The sequence below is a fragment of the Ananas comosus genome, linkage group 21 (genome assembly GCF_001540865.1).
Source record: "Ananas comosus cultivar F153 linkage group 21, ASM154086v1, whole genome shotgun sequence".
NCBI classification, from domain to species: domain Eukaryota; kingdom Viridiplantae; phylum Streptophyta; class Magnoliopsida; order Poales; family Bromeliaceae; genus Ananas; species Ananas comosus.
This window is the reverse complement of record NC_033641.1, coordinates 35,043-50,367: the sequence shown is the minus strand read 5'-3', so window position 1 is coordinate 50,367 and position 15,325 is coordinate 35,043. Positions and strand designations below refer to the sequence as shown.

Below are 15,325 nucleotides of genomic sequence, written 5' to 3'. Positions count from 1 at the left end.
CGATTGTGAATGCGCACACAAGAGTACACAGCTCATAGGAACTTAGGACTTTTGTAGAAGAGCTTAGAGACGTTGAGACTTTACTACACGAATACTAACAGACGAGGTGAATTATTATCAAATAGAAATTGCCTCAAAAAACAGAATGAAAGAAAATCAAATAGAAATAAAAAAAGAGCTTTAAAGTGTATGCTTCAGTTTTAATACAACTCTCAAAAATCCAACACAAATTATCAATTTTATAGAGAAAAGAAAGGCTACAGAATCACATTTGATACATCGCGATCTCTCTCCCTCTCTCTCTCTCTCTCTCTCTCTCGGGATACATGTGATGCCAGCTGGCAGTAGATTTCTTGCTCAATACTATAATCAATTGATAAAATAGAGAGAGTACTCGAGATCTGCAAACATAGATCACATTCACATACGACATCAATGGGCATCTCAATTAGATAACAGTGCATTAAAAAACAGTAATAAGACTTTAATCCAGAAACTCTCATCATAATTTACGCATGGAACGTTGAGGCTTCCTTCAGTCAATTAACCTGGTAAGATCTCCAGCAAACATCACGGGGAGAGATACCTTACCACACTGCGGCCGAAATGACCATCATGGTAACTTAATAATGTTACACAACATAAGTAGTGATAAACTAAGAATCTTTATGCAACTTGAATCCAAAAACCCTAGGCACATATTTCTGGACTGCCTTTGCAGGTTTCGTAGAAGGATAGGTCATCAAATACAGGTGTGGGAACGTAGTACCTATGTATGCACCATCCATATCTGAAAACAGTATATTAAGGAACAAACATGCACCGATTCGCACCACAAACACATAGTGACTAAGTGAAGCTTAGAGCAGCATAGTAACAATGTGACCCTCAAGGCCACATCTACGCTAGTCATAAAGTTAAAAGAGCGACTAGCAGTTAGAAATCAAGGAAAAATGCAGTGTCGCCAAAGCTTCAGTTATTTTGGAGACCTTGTGCTTGATTTCACATGCATAATAGCATAAATTTCTCAAAAACAGAAAAGAAATCACCAAACCGTGTTATCAAAGTCCATTAAGAATCAATAGTATTCATGACTCATATAATTTAGTGGGTCCAATATACCCAAAGCAGGATAAAAAGAGATAATATTAGTCCATATATAAGGTATCATAACCTTATGATATATGATAAATTCTCTTCTCCTATATCAGAAAAATGAATATAGCTGTTCTCTGAAAAATGAATATTCCATAAAAGAGTGAACTAGTAAATGTTTTCAGTCATGTAAAATGTGAAATTTAAGCTGTGCAAAGTAATATCAGATTATTTTTTAGACAAACAAAAAGCGAAACAAATCTAGCATTATCAATAAGGATACTGCTCTGATATTTGCATCTTGGTAAGTAAATATCCTCACACTTCGGGCAGTAGATCTTTACTGAGCCATTCCGTGGGATATCTGACGTACCCACTGGCAAGCACGGTTGGCCTCCACAATGAACTCTTGGGCAGCGCCCAAAATCTGCTCTCTTGTACTTCTCATGCTATAAGAGTTATGTAAGCAGTAATGTTACTATATGTACTCAAAAGATTCATATATGGGACAACATAGCGATCATAAGGAATTTACCATTGCATTCAGTCCCTTGCCGGTTAATATATAGCGGGCATGTATAAGGCCATATAATAATTCTGCAGCAGATTCAACTTCACTATGCTCTTCGCCATCAACTTCATCTACAAAAGAAGCAATTATAAAATGAAAACTTTAGACAACATTACACCTGTATCTTTGACAACACAAGAAGAAAAATATAAAATATATCAAATGAAGTAGCATGACCAAAATATTTATAAGTTAAAGCTATAGGACAAGCAGACTAATGAACAGTATTATGAAACAATAAAATGTACATACACAATACTTTGAAAGAGAATAATTCCAAGTAATGAATCTACTAAAGCAAAGTGAAAAGAAAATAAATAAGAAGACAAACCATTCAATGAGTCATTGTCCAAAATCATGTCCAAAGCATAATCATAGTAGTTAACTTGTCCTTGAAGTCCACATAAATTGAAATCATCCTGTATATAGTCATCATCAACTTCACAAAGAAACTCATTTCCCCGTAAGCCACAAAACCAAGAAATCCAGGATGAATCATCCCCTTCTGAAGTACTAAGATCTGTCTCCTCGCTGCCTGTGTCAGAGATCTCTATAAAGGCGCAAAAGAAAGATCAGATTCAATCCCCAAATCAGAAGCATACATAGACTTTACGCACTAAAAACACTCACACTAGCAATTTAAAGGACTTCTGATGTACCTCAACCACTTAACAGCTCTTGCACCAAAAAATTGTAAAACAAAAAAAATGCACTTAAGCAAAAACTTAAATTTCCCACCAAATCTTATGAAACATGTATTCATATCAACCATATTAAAATGGTGGAAGAAAGCAGGACACATCCATCTGTTAGACATTTTTCTTACATTAGACATGAAATACCCTTTTTTTGCTAGGCAAATATCAAAAAAAAAAAAGAAGAATGTTGCAACAGAACTCTATACCATAGAGTGCCAAAAAGTAATGGATGGACAAATTGCTATTCAATTCCCTCGTATGACCTATCCCCTGTAGAAAATTCTGACTTTACAACCTTTGCAAGATAAACTAGAAAACCTTAAGATTGCAAGACGTATTTACATTGGTAACCTATGTATCTCTTTTCATTAGAAGAATCTCTCATGCATGGATTGAACCGAAACAAGCCCATGAAGAAACTGTTTTTGGCATGCCCATTTAGTCCAATTTTTTAAGGAAGAGTCTTAACTACTTGTCCCTATTGAGCCTAGATCCATTCATATAAGCAATTCGATGACTGAAAATATACCAAGTATTAGTCCCGTTCCGTTCAGTTCCAGAGTCTACTCCTGGCAGTATTCAAAATTCCAAGAACTAGCATTCAGTTTAGTTCAATTTCATCATAAAAAACATCAACCCCGACATAGGTTTCCACTGCATGTTCAGTAAGTGTATTTACATTGATGAAAACATTAAACGAAAATAAAAAAAACATCAGGAAATTAGATTAAACGCAACTCTCATGATAGACAACCGCCCGTACCCAGGCTAAGCCTCAAGGATTTAACATAAAATCCAAAAGTTGTTGCCTTTCCAAAATAAGTTTTAATCAACACCGTGCGCGGCCCAAAAGAGAACGGCCGCTCAAGCAGAGTCGATGGCAAACAACAAAGCAGTAGAATGCACAAGCCTCTCTAAGAACTAATAATCAGCAGGGGCGTAGTAACAAAGAGGAGAGGGAGACTTTCACCTGGAGGCAACTTGGCGTCCTTGCCACTGCTCTTCTGCGCCGCCAAGGTCGAGGCCGCATCCGCTCGCTTCTTACTGCTGGCGCTCGCCGTGGACGCCTTGGACGAGGCCTTGAAGGGGCTGGTACTCGGCGGCTTTGCGATCGCCGCCGCGTTGTAGTAGCTAGGGTTAGGGTTTGAAACCGTGGACCCGCCGCGGGACGCAGCTGCGTGGTTCGACATCTCCGGCACTCTTCAATCTGCTGCAGGTAGTACCAACTCCACCACCGGCGTACAGGTATGAGTTGTGGAACCTTACGAAGCTCACTACGACGAAGACGAAGAGAAACGGAGGGGAAGAGCCCCCCCCGAGAGAGCCATGGATGCTTCTCTCTCTTCCTTCACTCCCTCCCTCCGGGCGAAGCCCCAACCCTAACCCTAACCCTAGCCCTAGCCCTAGCCCTAGCCCTAGCCCTAGCCCTACCCGCCGCGCCGAGAGGAGGGGGAAGGGCGGGGGAGTGGAGTCGTGATAATGGACGGCGGATGTTAGCGAAAGCAAAGTTTAGTTCCTCATTATCGGCTCCAACTCATCACTCGCTTCCAACCAAATGAAATGGTCGGCGTATAATGTATTCCTAGTCCCCGAACTATCTCAAAATTTCAGTTCCGTCTTCTAATTTCCATTCAAAATTTTCGGCTTCTCCGGACATAATATTTTAGTCCCTAGTAGATGGCTCGTACATAACATTTTAGTCCCTAACCGGCGAACAAATTAAAGACCGTTGTTTTATTAGCTTGCAAGGTGAAATAATTAAATCATTATTTTGTTAAAAACAGAGTCAATTTTTTTTAATTATAACTAAGTACAATATAACATACGTGAAAATTTAGAGGCTAAAATATTTCCGGTGGCGAGTACAACGACTAAATCTACGCATAAACAGATAGGGAAAGAAATCGAGATACTAGTTACTACTAGCAACAGCCCATTTTTCCCCAGCTGTGCAATTCGATTTCAACAGTCTACAAGAGTTCTTGACTCTGAAGTTGTTTACATAAAAATGTATTACCACCCACCAGTAGGCAGTAGACCATTATGAAATATACCTCTCAACTACTATTTTTTAAAATAAAAATATAAGATAACATGACATTCTAAAAGAGAAGCTCCTAGATCGTAATCTCCAAGAGAAAAAAACATCATAACATATAGAGAATTATCAAATAATTTATTTTGTTCATCCAAAAGTCTTTCAATTCAATAATAATTACTTTAACAGTATGGTACAGTTCACCCTTTCTTATCAAAATCTGAAGAAGATTTATAGTCGGCACCACATTATTGATAACAACTCAATCATATCTCTCTACTCGAAAAAAAGTACAATAAAAATATTTTTCTATTACCCATAATAGGACAGATAAACTTAAGAAGACAATTTTATTAGTTGAGAACACCACGTGAACAATATAACTGATACATTTTAAATTTTTTCCAAAACCTGTGATGGAAGCCGGCGGCAGAGGCGTCCCCATACACAATGCCGGTAGTAGTAGCCCACCCATCTATGAAACACAACCCCATCTATGAAAAACAACAATATGGCTACAACGGAACGTATATTATAAAGAGAAAAAGTCTCTATCTCCATTTTTATCATAATAATAGAGACCTTCCACCTGCATACTACTAGGTAGACAGTTTTAAGCAGTCTCATACCGGCCAACAGCTGCAAAGAATCAAGAAAGCAAGCTCTAGATGTTTTCACGAGGCTCTAGCTGTCGATAAGATAAAAACCCAAAACTTCAGAAGAAAATAGTAATACTATTGTGAGTTATAAAAAGAATCCAACAAAATATTAATGTCTTTTACAGCAACAAAGTAGCGACTACAAGTGATAGATAATTGGGTGCGCTGAAGAACAGAACAGCATTAAAAACACTCAACAACTTCATCTTTTTTTCATCAACTCAGGATCCCTGCAAAAACATGAGTAGATGAGAAGCACCAAATGAAAGGAAGAAAAAAACAAAAATCAAAATAGTGGAAAGCTGTGTAACATGTAGTTCTTTCCCTACCTATGGATGTGATCAAGTATGAGAAGTCTAGGCCCAGGCGGAATTTTCACATCTCTAAGAGCACTGGGTGAAGGAAGGAGGACAAACAAAATAAAATAAAATAAAGCATGGAATCAAAATAACATACAACAGAGAAAACTTTTGCATCTCTGAGAGCAGTTAAGAAAATCACCTATCAGTGAGCAGGGGCAAGGTGCGATCAGTGAGCAGGCCTTTCTTGAAATTCTTTTCATAGTTCTGAAGGCCAAGATTTCTCAACAGTTCTCTAGTACGGGAGTAGTATATATCATCATTTTGTGGCTGAGAAAATTTCTGACCAAGCTGCAATATTCCATCACACATCAGAATTGAAGTGAAAATAAACATAAACGATGACCTTTTAGACTATTAACTTGATGCCGGTTAATATATGAAAACTCAAAGCAAGCTTAACGAAGTTCTCAAGGTTCGTTGTCTATTGACAGATACACAGAAAATCATATGTAATCAGTAGTGAGAACAAATGAGCACCTGAGGTGTACATTTTGGCGGTACCTAGTTAACAATGATTCGTGACAAATTTAGGTCGGATGTTTTTGCAACAATATAAGTATATAACAAAGACAAGCTGAATGACATTTCAAACACATAACCACATGGATATTTAACACAAAGAACCTCAGCAGCACCCATATTTTTAGTCAGATCATCACCACATGGAGTCTGTAGATTCAAGCTAGCTTAATATAATGTGAATAGTAGGAATTTCATTCCAACAAATGGAATACATATTCTCAAAGACTACTCATATTACAAAAAACAAGTATAAGATCAGTTCCACATGATTAAATCTTGTGTAATGAGTTTGATAACTATGCCCATGTAGTCTGTCTTTAGGTCCTTGTCCTCAAGGATCTGATATTTTATCCGATCCTATCCTTAAATTTGATTCATCTGCCCATCACAAGGTGGTATGCGAGCATCAACCAGTATTCATGACCATGGGGCACGTATGCAATAGTACCCCGGCTTCCGCTACGCGATGATCCAGAATGCCAGCCCTACATGTACTCCAACGAGTTTGTGCAATATTTCTATGATGGAAGACATGCTAGTCTGTGTACTAGACAACCGACAAGTATCTTACAATTACTAACTCGACAACCACCCCAACCGCATATATGTAAGATCTAGCAAAATATTCAATGCATGTTTCACGAGTCAAAAAATCAAGCATAGTGAGTTACCGGCACTCACTTACCATGAAAAAGCCACCTTGAAAAACGGCAAAAGCCACCCCTGATGTAATTGCATTGACAGCTGGATTGGGAGTCCCCATTCCGCTGACTAACGAAAATAATGCTCCAGAACCAAATGCTGCCACCATACTGCATGAAACCATGTTCTGTGTTATCAGATGATCAAATTACAAACTAAATTGAAATGTACATACCAAACTGTAACATCCGGTTATTATTTCGACTGTTGCAAACTTGCAATTTTTTAACTCGTAATGAGGCATGATTATTGTTTCAATAGCAATTACATCCTCCGGACATCCTCTGTGCAACCTTACCTACTCTGGACATCCTCCACACCTCTAATCCTTTTCATGATACAAGATATCCCTGCATTGGCACCGGTCATGACTGCAAAGTTACGGGCTTGAACTAAGGGTCCACCCGTCAAAGCCTGTTACTCACGACGTAATTCATATGTAAGAAAAGAAACTTTGTAGCAGTGAATAATTTTTGTGAAACCAAAAATGGCAGAAATGTACTCCATGTATATTACGAAATACATGCTATAAGTTTGATATTTTACATTGAAATAAACACGTTATAAAGAAGTAAAAATATAAAGTTTATAAGGTATATAATCTATGTAAACTAAAGGTAAAGATCATTTGTTGTGGTTAGAAAATAAATAAATAAATAAACAAATAAAAGCTTGCAGTATCAACCAAACCAAAGAAAACTAGTAACGTACTGTACTTTTTCTCTAGTTTCGATCATGAAAAATGATGTTGGACTTTCAAACAGTACCCCTGATATTTTCGGAGACATCGTATTTATATTTGTCCATTTTCTGATGTTTGATGCAGGGAAATGGTTCCTATTTAGAGACCTTATTTTTTGATTTGTGCATAGTCCCATCCTTGTATTTAGAAAAAAAAGAAAAAAGAAAAAAGAAAAAAGATCTAAATCCGGCGTAAAATATGCTGAACATAGGAGGAGGAAGTAAGGAGCGAGGGGGCTGTTACGACCTGGGCTTGCTTGAATGAGGCCATGGCCTGGGGGTTGAGGGCGGCGGCGGCCTGGGGCGGCGGAGTGGGGATGGCGGAGGAGGCCTCGGAGGCGAGGCTCCCCATGAGCGCGCCGATGGCCGCGCCCTGGGCGGCGCCCACGGCGGTCACCACGGCCGCCTCGACGGGCGTCGGCTGCCGCGCCAGCCACGAGCGGAAGCCGCTCTCCCACTCCTTGATGCGCTCCGACACCAGAGCTATCGGGTTCTCCGCCGCGGAAGACGGGACCAGCAGCGCCCCCTTTTCGCCTTCCAACCCCATCTCCACTGCGTTGCGAGCCCTGCCCCTGAATGCTTGCTTGCTTGCTTGCTTCTGCCGAGACCTAGAAGCTCGAACGCCCGGGTCTTACTTTTTTGTCCTATTTATCTTCTATCTGTTCCGCCGGTGGGGGAGGCCCGATTGCAGAATCAGGCCCTGCTGGCTGCTGGCGCAAAGGTGTCGCGGCCCGTTTTTCCTACTAGGCCCGAGCCCCGGTCCCAGCCCAGTCCGCAGAGAAACAAATAAAAAAACTTGTCCAAGCTACTATGCTACTAAGTACTCGAAAGTCCAAACCATTCGGTAGCAAGTAGTAAGTAGTCTTCCCTCCTCCTGTGACGGTCCGGGACTCCGGGTCCGGGGGCGCGGCAGGGATTTGATTGGGGGAAGCGGGCGGGCGATGATTATGCGGCGGCAGCAAATGGCGCTGCGGCGCGCGTGGCGGCAGCGGCCGTTCATGGCGGAGCAGCGGGCGTTTTTGGTGAACGTGAGGCTGAAATGGGTGAAGGACCGCGCCCTCGACTCCGTCGTCGCCCGCGAGCGCTACCTCCGCCCCGCCCACCACCTGCTCGACCTCATCTCTTCCGACCCGCGCGCCCGGATCCCCCTCCGCGACCTCTCCCGGCTCGCCTCGCCCAAGCTCCCCTTCGACGCCCTCGCATTCCTCCGCCGCTACCCCACCCTCTTCCGCGAGTCCGCCGCCGCCGCCGGCTTCTCCCTCACCGACGCCGCCTCCGCCCTCCGCAACCGCGAGCTCGACCTCCTCCGCGACGCCGAGGCCGACCTCGTGGAGCGCCTCCGCCGCCTCCTGATGCTCACCGCCCCGCGCTCCCTCCCCCTCCACACCGTCGACCTCCTCCGCTGGGACCTCGGCCTCCCCCGCGACTACCGCGCCTCCCTCCTCCCCCGCCACCCCGACCTCTTCGGCCTCGTCCGGCCCCCGGGCGACGAGCGCGTCTGGATCCGCCTCCTCTCCTGGGACCAGACCCTCGCCGTCTCCGAGCTCCAGAAGAGCTCCGCGGTCCAGATCGGGGGCGAGGGCTTGGCCTTGGCCTTCCCCGTGAGCTTCACGAGGGGCTTCGGCCTCAGCAAGAAGTGCGCGGCGTGGCTCAAGGAGTGGCAGGCGCTGCCCTACACCAGCCCCTACGCCGACGCCTCCGCGCTGGACCCGCGCACCGACGTGTCCGAGAAGCGCATCGTGGGGGTCTTCCACGAGCTCCTCCACCTCACTGTGGGGAAGAAGACGGAGCGCAGGAACGTGAGCAACATGCGGAAGCTGCTCGGCATGCCCCACAAGTTCACCAAGGTGTTCGACCGCCACCCGGGCATCTTCTATCTCTCGCAGAAGCTGGCCACGCAGACGGTCGTGCTCCGAGAGGCCTACGGCGGCGGCGGCGGCGGCGGCAGTGGCAATGGCGGCCGCCAGCTCCTTGTAAAGCTGAAGCACCCCTTGGCGGCTATTAGGGAGGAGTATACGGCCTTAATGAGGGGCGCATTGCCGGTGAGAAGGAGAAGAGGCGCTTCACACCCAAGTGAGGAAGAGGAGGAGGAGGACGACGACGACGACGATGCCGATGCTGGAGGAGATGATGGCTCTGATGGCTATGAGACTTGACTTCACAGACGCATTGAAGGATTGCAAATCTATGTAAATGTCTGGCAGCCCCAAATCAAAATTCATTCATGGAATGAAGGGACCAGCACTGCTCATCCTTGATTCATTTGAGCTGCTGCAGCCATTCAAACACACCCCAATTCTCACGAGGTGCACAAACGGAACACAGCTTCTACCAATTCATCTCACCAAAAAAAAGAAATGATATTGACATCTTATTCTTCTTCTTCTTCTTCTTCTTCTTCTCTTTGATGAATGCAGTGAATCGGACTGTGTCTTCATCAACTATTATTTAGAGGCCCTCCTTGTTGATATCTTTAGGGCTGCATCCACATTAGGACGCTTGGAGAATGACTAATAGGACGCGTGGAAAATATAATAATCAAATGGTATGCCTCCAAGATACTTAAGAGTCCGAGTAAATATAATTATTGAACAAGAGGTTCATTTTGCAGCTTCTAATTATGCTAGTCTATTTTCTTTAAACTGTGCTGCCTCTTAATTTCAAGCTTTAATCACACATATTGATTATTTATTTATTTTAGATGGTAACTCAGAGGTGAACACTTTTCTGTACCGAAATACAACTTTTCTAGCGAATAATAATGGATTTTGGATTTGTACATTCTATGATCAATTTTGGGCAAATGTCTATTGTATCTGTTGATTCAGATAGAATGGAATAAGGCGTGTCTAAACTGATACGCGTTTGACCTTGCTTGCAATTTCAGTAGCCATTTCCTTGTGGTTCAATAAAAAATTGACACTATTACAGATGAACTTTGCTGTACAGGGTTAATCTTAGGGTGCGTTTGGTTCGCGTTATCTTTATAAGATTCCTATTAATCCAATAGGAATAAAAAAATATAACGGTGTTTAGCTAAACGCACTAAGTAATTTAGTTGGTAATATTGGATTTACTTGGGAATGAGATACATCCCAAAGTACTATCACATTCCTTTGAGGGAGGGTAGGTATCCTTATATTAATGGATTGGGGTAATTATAATATGTCTAATCTCTTACCCGCCGGCTAGTTGGTATTATTTTTTTTTTGCACTCTAACCTCGTATCTCTCTCTAAACTTATCTTTTTCTTTCTAAACTTCAACTCTTTTTCTCTCTCTAAACTAAGCTCTCTCTCCCCCTTTTTTCTAAAATCTCAACCCTCTCATTCTCTATAATCTCGACTCTATTTCTCTTCCTATTTCTTTAATTATGCTTTCTCTTTCTAATCTATATTCTCTCTCTCTCTTTTCTAAAAAGATGTTGAAATTTTTTTATAGTATTATTAAAATTAAATAAAAAAATAAATTAATTAATTATATATTTTTCGTAATCTTAAATAACATTGACTAAATAATATGACCGTACGAACCAAACACCGAAATACTGTATTCCTAGTAATAGGATGAATAGGAATAAGATTCTCGGATATTATTTTACTCTAAGTAATCTTTCATAGTGCGAACCAAACGCGCCCTTAGAATTATTTCTGTATCAAAATTAGATTATTGTTATGTATATTAGTCTCAATAATTTGTTTGTCTTTTAATTTCCAATTTATATGCTCTTTTTTTCCTCCCTTTTCTTTGAATATCTATCTTGAAGAATATTTAGAGCTATATGACACTCCAGTAGCAGATGATATTTGTGCCTCAGATGAACATTATGCAGCAACTGCTTTGATCTATGATGTCAATCCGGTCTCTGGAGAGTGGAGATACAGAGGAGTAATTTTTTTTAGATTTAAATTGCTTGAGAGTTTCTCAGAATATTAACAGCTGGTAATTTTTTGAGATTTGAGATTAAGAGCTGCACACAATATTCACAGCTGGAATCTCAGATATTCAGAAAAGAAATTGTAGCTGGAAGGAAGTTGAGAGTTTAAGAGGATGAAGGACAGGGTTTACCCTTTAACTGGCTTAAATAAAACATCTCTTTTGCCCCAGAACCTGCTTTTTATGGTCATTGGGGATCCTTCCACTGCGGAAGTTTATCGGTCTGTTATTTATTGACCAGTTGCGTGTAAAGATTTCTTTAACACAGCCTCTGATTTTCGATTCAGGTGCATGTGCTTGTAGGTCGATTAGCCTTATGAGAAAGCAACATAGAGGCGCGCATGAAGCAGAAGCATTACAGTTTGTCTATGATCTTTAATTAGGGTGAAATCTTATGTAGATGACAACATCTATCCCTCTCCTTGGCGTGACGCTAGTTGCACGCTCAACGGCTGAATGCTATATTGGCTGTGATCAATAGAGGAAAAGGAATTATTTGGAGACTAACTATAATACCATGCGATACATCATAATACTTTCGCTATCATATGAGCTTTTGGTTTGCTCTTCGCTTTTGGTTTGCTCTTCACATTTTTTCCATTTTAACATAGGTCCCAATCTAGTAATGAATCTTTTTCATTCGTATAGTTTAACATTTGGAATATTCTCAGGTGGTAAAAAGGCTGTCTCACTTTCTCCCATTGTTTCCATTTGACTTCTGCAGTCTTGTCCCACTTGTGGTGCTTTTACCAATACTTTAACTCTCTGCTCTAATTAGACGAATCATATACGTGTATCTCATTTCAACTGTATGTTTTTAAAATATGTTGTTTCATGCTTTATTTTCTTCCTAACCAATGCTGTTATAAAGAATTCTTTATCTTCTTGTCACTCTACAGAGTTTTGTTGCTTTAATCAAAGGTGATGCTTCGTGGAAATGACAGTAGTACTTCCCCATGGCAACCATGTTCTTTGTGTCTGTAGATTGTTGTCTATATCTCCTTCTAATTGATCTATCCGGTGTAATACCAAACCATTATTTCTGGTTATTTCATTGAATACATGCAATCTCTAATTGATTCCTTATAGTTGTATTTCTCATTCTCATTTTTTTGAATATACAGAGCTACGGCTTGCCACTTAGGTGCCCAAAAGATACCCAAACTAAGCCCATTGGGTTGAGCCTGATACCAATAGTTGGTGCAGATCTTAGTACAACTTTATATTGTAGCGTCTTAATGTACTCTTAATGTGATATAGGGTCCTGTTGGTATTTTGTATAACCCTACAGTTCACATCTTCTTCTCAACTGACCGAACATAAGTGAAACCTAAGACTCAAACATTCTTTAGATCATTCACTCAACATCTAAGTAAAAACTGCAATATAAAGAGCAAGAATAATGGCATAATCATTATCCCGTTCTAGCTTTGGTTTGTAGATAGCATGGTGTATAATAATGATGCAGTTCTCTAGCTATGGAGATACCTTGATAGCTGAGAAAATGGCAGATTAATAGGAATATAAAAGGTTATCAAGGAAATGACTATTATCTTTATGAGATTCAGCAGTTAGTTAAGATGGTCTTCTTGCTCCAGAGTTTTGCTTACATTTTACTATGGTGTCGTATAGGCTGGTGGTGATAGTAGATACTGAGGCAGCGGCCAAAGATTAAGCAGCTATGTTTGGTCGCACAATCATAGTTAATTTGCACAAGGCATCCATGGTGAAAGGAAAAGCTCTCCCTACACAAAGGGCGTAAAATTAATCACCTGAATCTCAGCAGAGATTCACTTCTACGGCCATGGTCTGCTAGAAAATAATGAAGAAGGATGTGCTATTCAGTTCGGATTTTGCTTCAAGTCAAGAAAGCATTTCAAAGAATGGCTCGGGTAGAAGAATATGGAAGCACGAAGGGAAGGGTGCATACAATGGTGAAAAATGGCCAGCTCTACTCTGATGTTATGTAGCATTGAAAATTCTGATAATTCCTCTGGTTCCATGCTCTTGGATTGTCTAGTGTATGCGTGTGTGCGACGAGAATGATTCATGGTTGAATCTATGATACTACTGGCTTGTCCACAATTCTTGGACAATTGGTGTACACCACCTATGTCTAATATTTATGTTTGAACCTTCTCTATGTGTCGCCGGTTGCATTGTATGAATGGATCTATAACTAGGCTAGTCCTTCTAGCAGGACGAAACCGCCAGCGGGGGCGTTTCTGTTTTCAAAAGTATGCATGTCTCTTCCTGTGCTCTGCCAGCAAAGAGATTAATGGTTTGCACAAGCTGTGGTTGTCTTTAGCCTCTTGATGATGGATCTGCTTATGCCGTTTTCTCTGGGGAGATTGGGAGCCACACACATCTAGATCTTGTGAGAAACGTCGTTTTTTTATCCAAGTATCATATCAAGGGATCAGATGGGAAGAAAGTCAAGGTGGTTCATGATCTCATGCATGTGATGGTCAACCAATAGGGAGAGGGTTCTTCACGAAGTTGGTGGATATTTGCTCATTCTTTTAGTTGGTGGTTATTGTTTTTTACACTAATTATTTTCCCTCCTATTTTGGCACCTTTTGATGCCTATTTTAGCATCTTTTGATGCCTATTTTGGCACCTTTTGAGCAATTTCTCGATCGCCCAGCAGTCTGTAGGCGTCTAGTAAACAATGATAAAAATAACTAGATCTCATTGTGCCAAAAAGCTATCCGGCAATCAATAGTACTAGAACTTTTATTGTTGGTAAAAATAGATAAATAAATAAGCTCCTGAGCTCTACTAGTAAAACCTACAAGAGAAGTCGCAACAAAAATCTTCGCGAGATGCTTCAATGAAAAGTGTCTTGCACATTTCCAATCAGTTCTATTCAAATAAACATCATTGCAGGAAGCGGCTGCAGCTGGGCCCGAACAGACGTTTAATTATTTTGTCCTCATATTGTAGATAAATCTGGCTCATAAGCTCATTCAATCCATTCTTTCTATTTCTTTTTTTGTCTAATCCTATTCAGCATTAGTTGATTTACTATTCAATGTTCTTTCACGGTAGATGAAAGAAAACAAAAAAAAATTTTGAAAAAACGTTCCAATTTTCATCTCTTGTAGCTACAATTAATTCTCAGCTCCGAAAGGCCACATGACATGAATAGTGAATGATCCAAAACAAAGCATCCATCTACAGTTTATAATAATAATAACCCATTCACCCCCCATGTAGTACTAGTACGTTGTCCATTTACAAGGTAGCAGTTAGTAGGGGTAGGGCTTGGGGTGTGGTTGTGTTCTTAAATACGAGCCATGTGACTTGACTGGCGAATCCTCCTAAACTGTTATAATTTATTACTTCATTTTTAATAATCTGAGGCTTCCTCTTTCCATGTTTCTCTTGCTCGTCAAGCGTGGGCTTCTTTCACACACACACACACACACACACACACACACACACTATATATATATATATATATATATATATATATATATATATATATATATATATAGCTTATTTATTTATTTATTTGCTCCATCGATTCGTCACTTTCAGAGGAGAAGAAGGCACTCTTCACAGCAACAGTAACATGTAACAGTAATGGAGCATTACATATCCAGTCATCTGTAGGATTTTACATTTTAATTTTGATCATAGAAAAAATTCAAATTACTATTAGATAATGCTTGTTTTGATAATGTTCTAACAAACACTAGTAGGAGTAGGACGCGTGACCAAGAGCTAGCGCGGACAAAATGTGGACTGTAAAAAGATAAGGATTTTAGTTGGAATTTTTCACCGTCAACCTGCATGTGAAGCTTCCGGTTGAGAGTTCGCCCGCGAATGGATTGATTAGGCAGAAGATGGGGTAGGCAGAAGGAGTGCTAGGACTGCTGTAGACCAACTGATCGATCATAGGCTCTATTATTCGATCCGGACATGTTAATAATTAATGCCTGTGCACGGAGAGATTAGCATAGCAGCTGTAAGGCTGTTGGGCCGGTACATATTGTT

General features: G+C 41.0%; 3 protein-coding genes across 6 annotated transcripts; 1 reads left to right on the top strand and 2 right to left on the bottom strand.

Moving 5' to 3' along the window:
• LOC109726137 (casein kinase II subunit beta-3-like) lies at window positions 213–3,893 on the bottom strand. Its single transcript, XM_020255574.1, has 5 exons — window positions 3,335–3,893; window positions 1,998–2,216; window positions 1,631–1,737; window positions 1,379–1,544; window positions 213–790 (listed from the first exon to the last, which is right to left on the bottom strand). Exons 1-5 carry the CDS (start codon window positions 3,552–3,554, stop codon window positions 657–659), a joined length of 846 nt encoding a protein of 281 aa, XP_020111163.1. The 5' UTR covers window positions 3,555–3,893; the 3' UTR covers window positions 213–656.
• Window positions 4,727–8,023, bottom strand: LOC109726138 (mitochondrial import inner membrane translocase subunit TIM22-like). Of its 2 annotated transcripts, XR_002220422.1 has the most exons (7): window positions 7,636–8,023; window positions 6,946–7,061; window positions 6,631–6,757; window positions 5,563–5,711; window positions 5,391–5,453; window positions 5,185–5,291; window positions 4,727–5,090 (listed from the first exon to the last, which is right to left on the bottom strand). XR_002220422.1 is itself a non-coding variant. In XM_020255575.1 (6 exons), the coding sequence occupies exons 1-6, from the start codon at window positions 7,933–7,935 to the stop codon at window positions 5,264–5,266; spliced, it is 783 nt and encodes a 260-aa protein (XP_020111164.1). In that variant the 5' UTR covers window positions 7,936–8,023; the 3' UTR covers window positions 4,739–5,263. The 2 variants fall into 2 exon arrangements, 1 of the variants encoding a protein (XP_020111164.1); XM_020255575.1 differs by having other exon boundaries at window positions 4,739–5,291.
• On the top strand, window positions 8,141–13,466 carry LOC109726135 (protein ROOT PRIMORDIUM DEFECTIVE 1). Of its 3 annotated transcripts, none has more exons than XM_020255572.1 (3): window positions 8,141–9,694; window positions 9,806–9,933; window positions 12,956–13,466. In XM_020255572.1, exon 1 carries the CDS (start codon window positions 8,330–8,332, stop codon window positions 9,542–9,544), a length of 1,215 nt encoding a protein of 404 aa, XP_020111161.1. In that variant the 5' UTR covers window positions 8,141–8,329; the 3' UTR covers window positions 9,545–9,694; window positions 9,806–9,933; window positions 12,956–13,466. The 3 variants fall into 3 exon arrangements, with proteins under 3 accessions (XP_020111161.1, XP_020111162.1, XP_020111160.1); XM_020255573.1 differs by lacking the exon at window positions 12,956–13,466 and adding an exon at window positions 11,611–12,947; XM_020255571.1 differs by lacking the exon at window positions 12,956–13,466 and having other exon boundaries at window positions 9,806–10,169.

Bases quoted from the DNA above. Each gene is read 5' to 3' on its own strand.
- LOC109726135 (XM_020255572.1), top strand. From the start codon at position 8,330: ATGATTATGCGGCGGCAGCAAATGGCGCTGCGGCGCGCGTGGCGGCAG.
- LOC109726138 (XM_020255575.1), bottom strand. From the start codon at position 7,935: ATGGGGTTGGAAGGCGAAAAGGGGGCGCTGCTGGTCCCGTCTTCCGCG. The intron at 7,062-7,635 runs GTCGTAACAGCC...CGTGAGTAACAG, and splicing joins CCTCATTCAAGCAAGCCCAG to GCTTTGACGGGTGGACCCTT. The intron at 5,454-5,562 runs GTGATTTTCTTA...TCCTTCACCCAG, and splicing joins TTGCCCCTGCTCACTGATAG to TGCTCTTAGAGATGTGAAAA.
- LOC109726137 (XM_020255574.1), bottom strand. From the start codon at position 3,554: ATGTCGAACCACGCAGCTGCGTCCCGCGGCGGGTCCACGGTTTCAAAC. The intron at 2,217-3,334 runs GTGAAAGTCTCC...GCGCCTTTATAG, and splicing joins GGACGCCAAGTTGCCTCCAG to AGATCTCTGACACAGGCAGC. The intron at 1,738-1,997 runs GTTTGTCTTCTT...CTTCTTTTGTAG, and splicing joins GGACAATGACTCATTGAATG to ATGAAGTTGATGGCGAAGAG.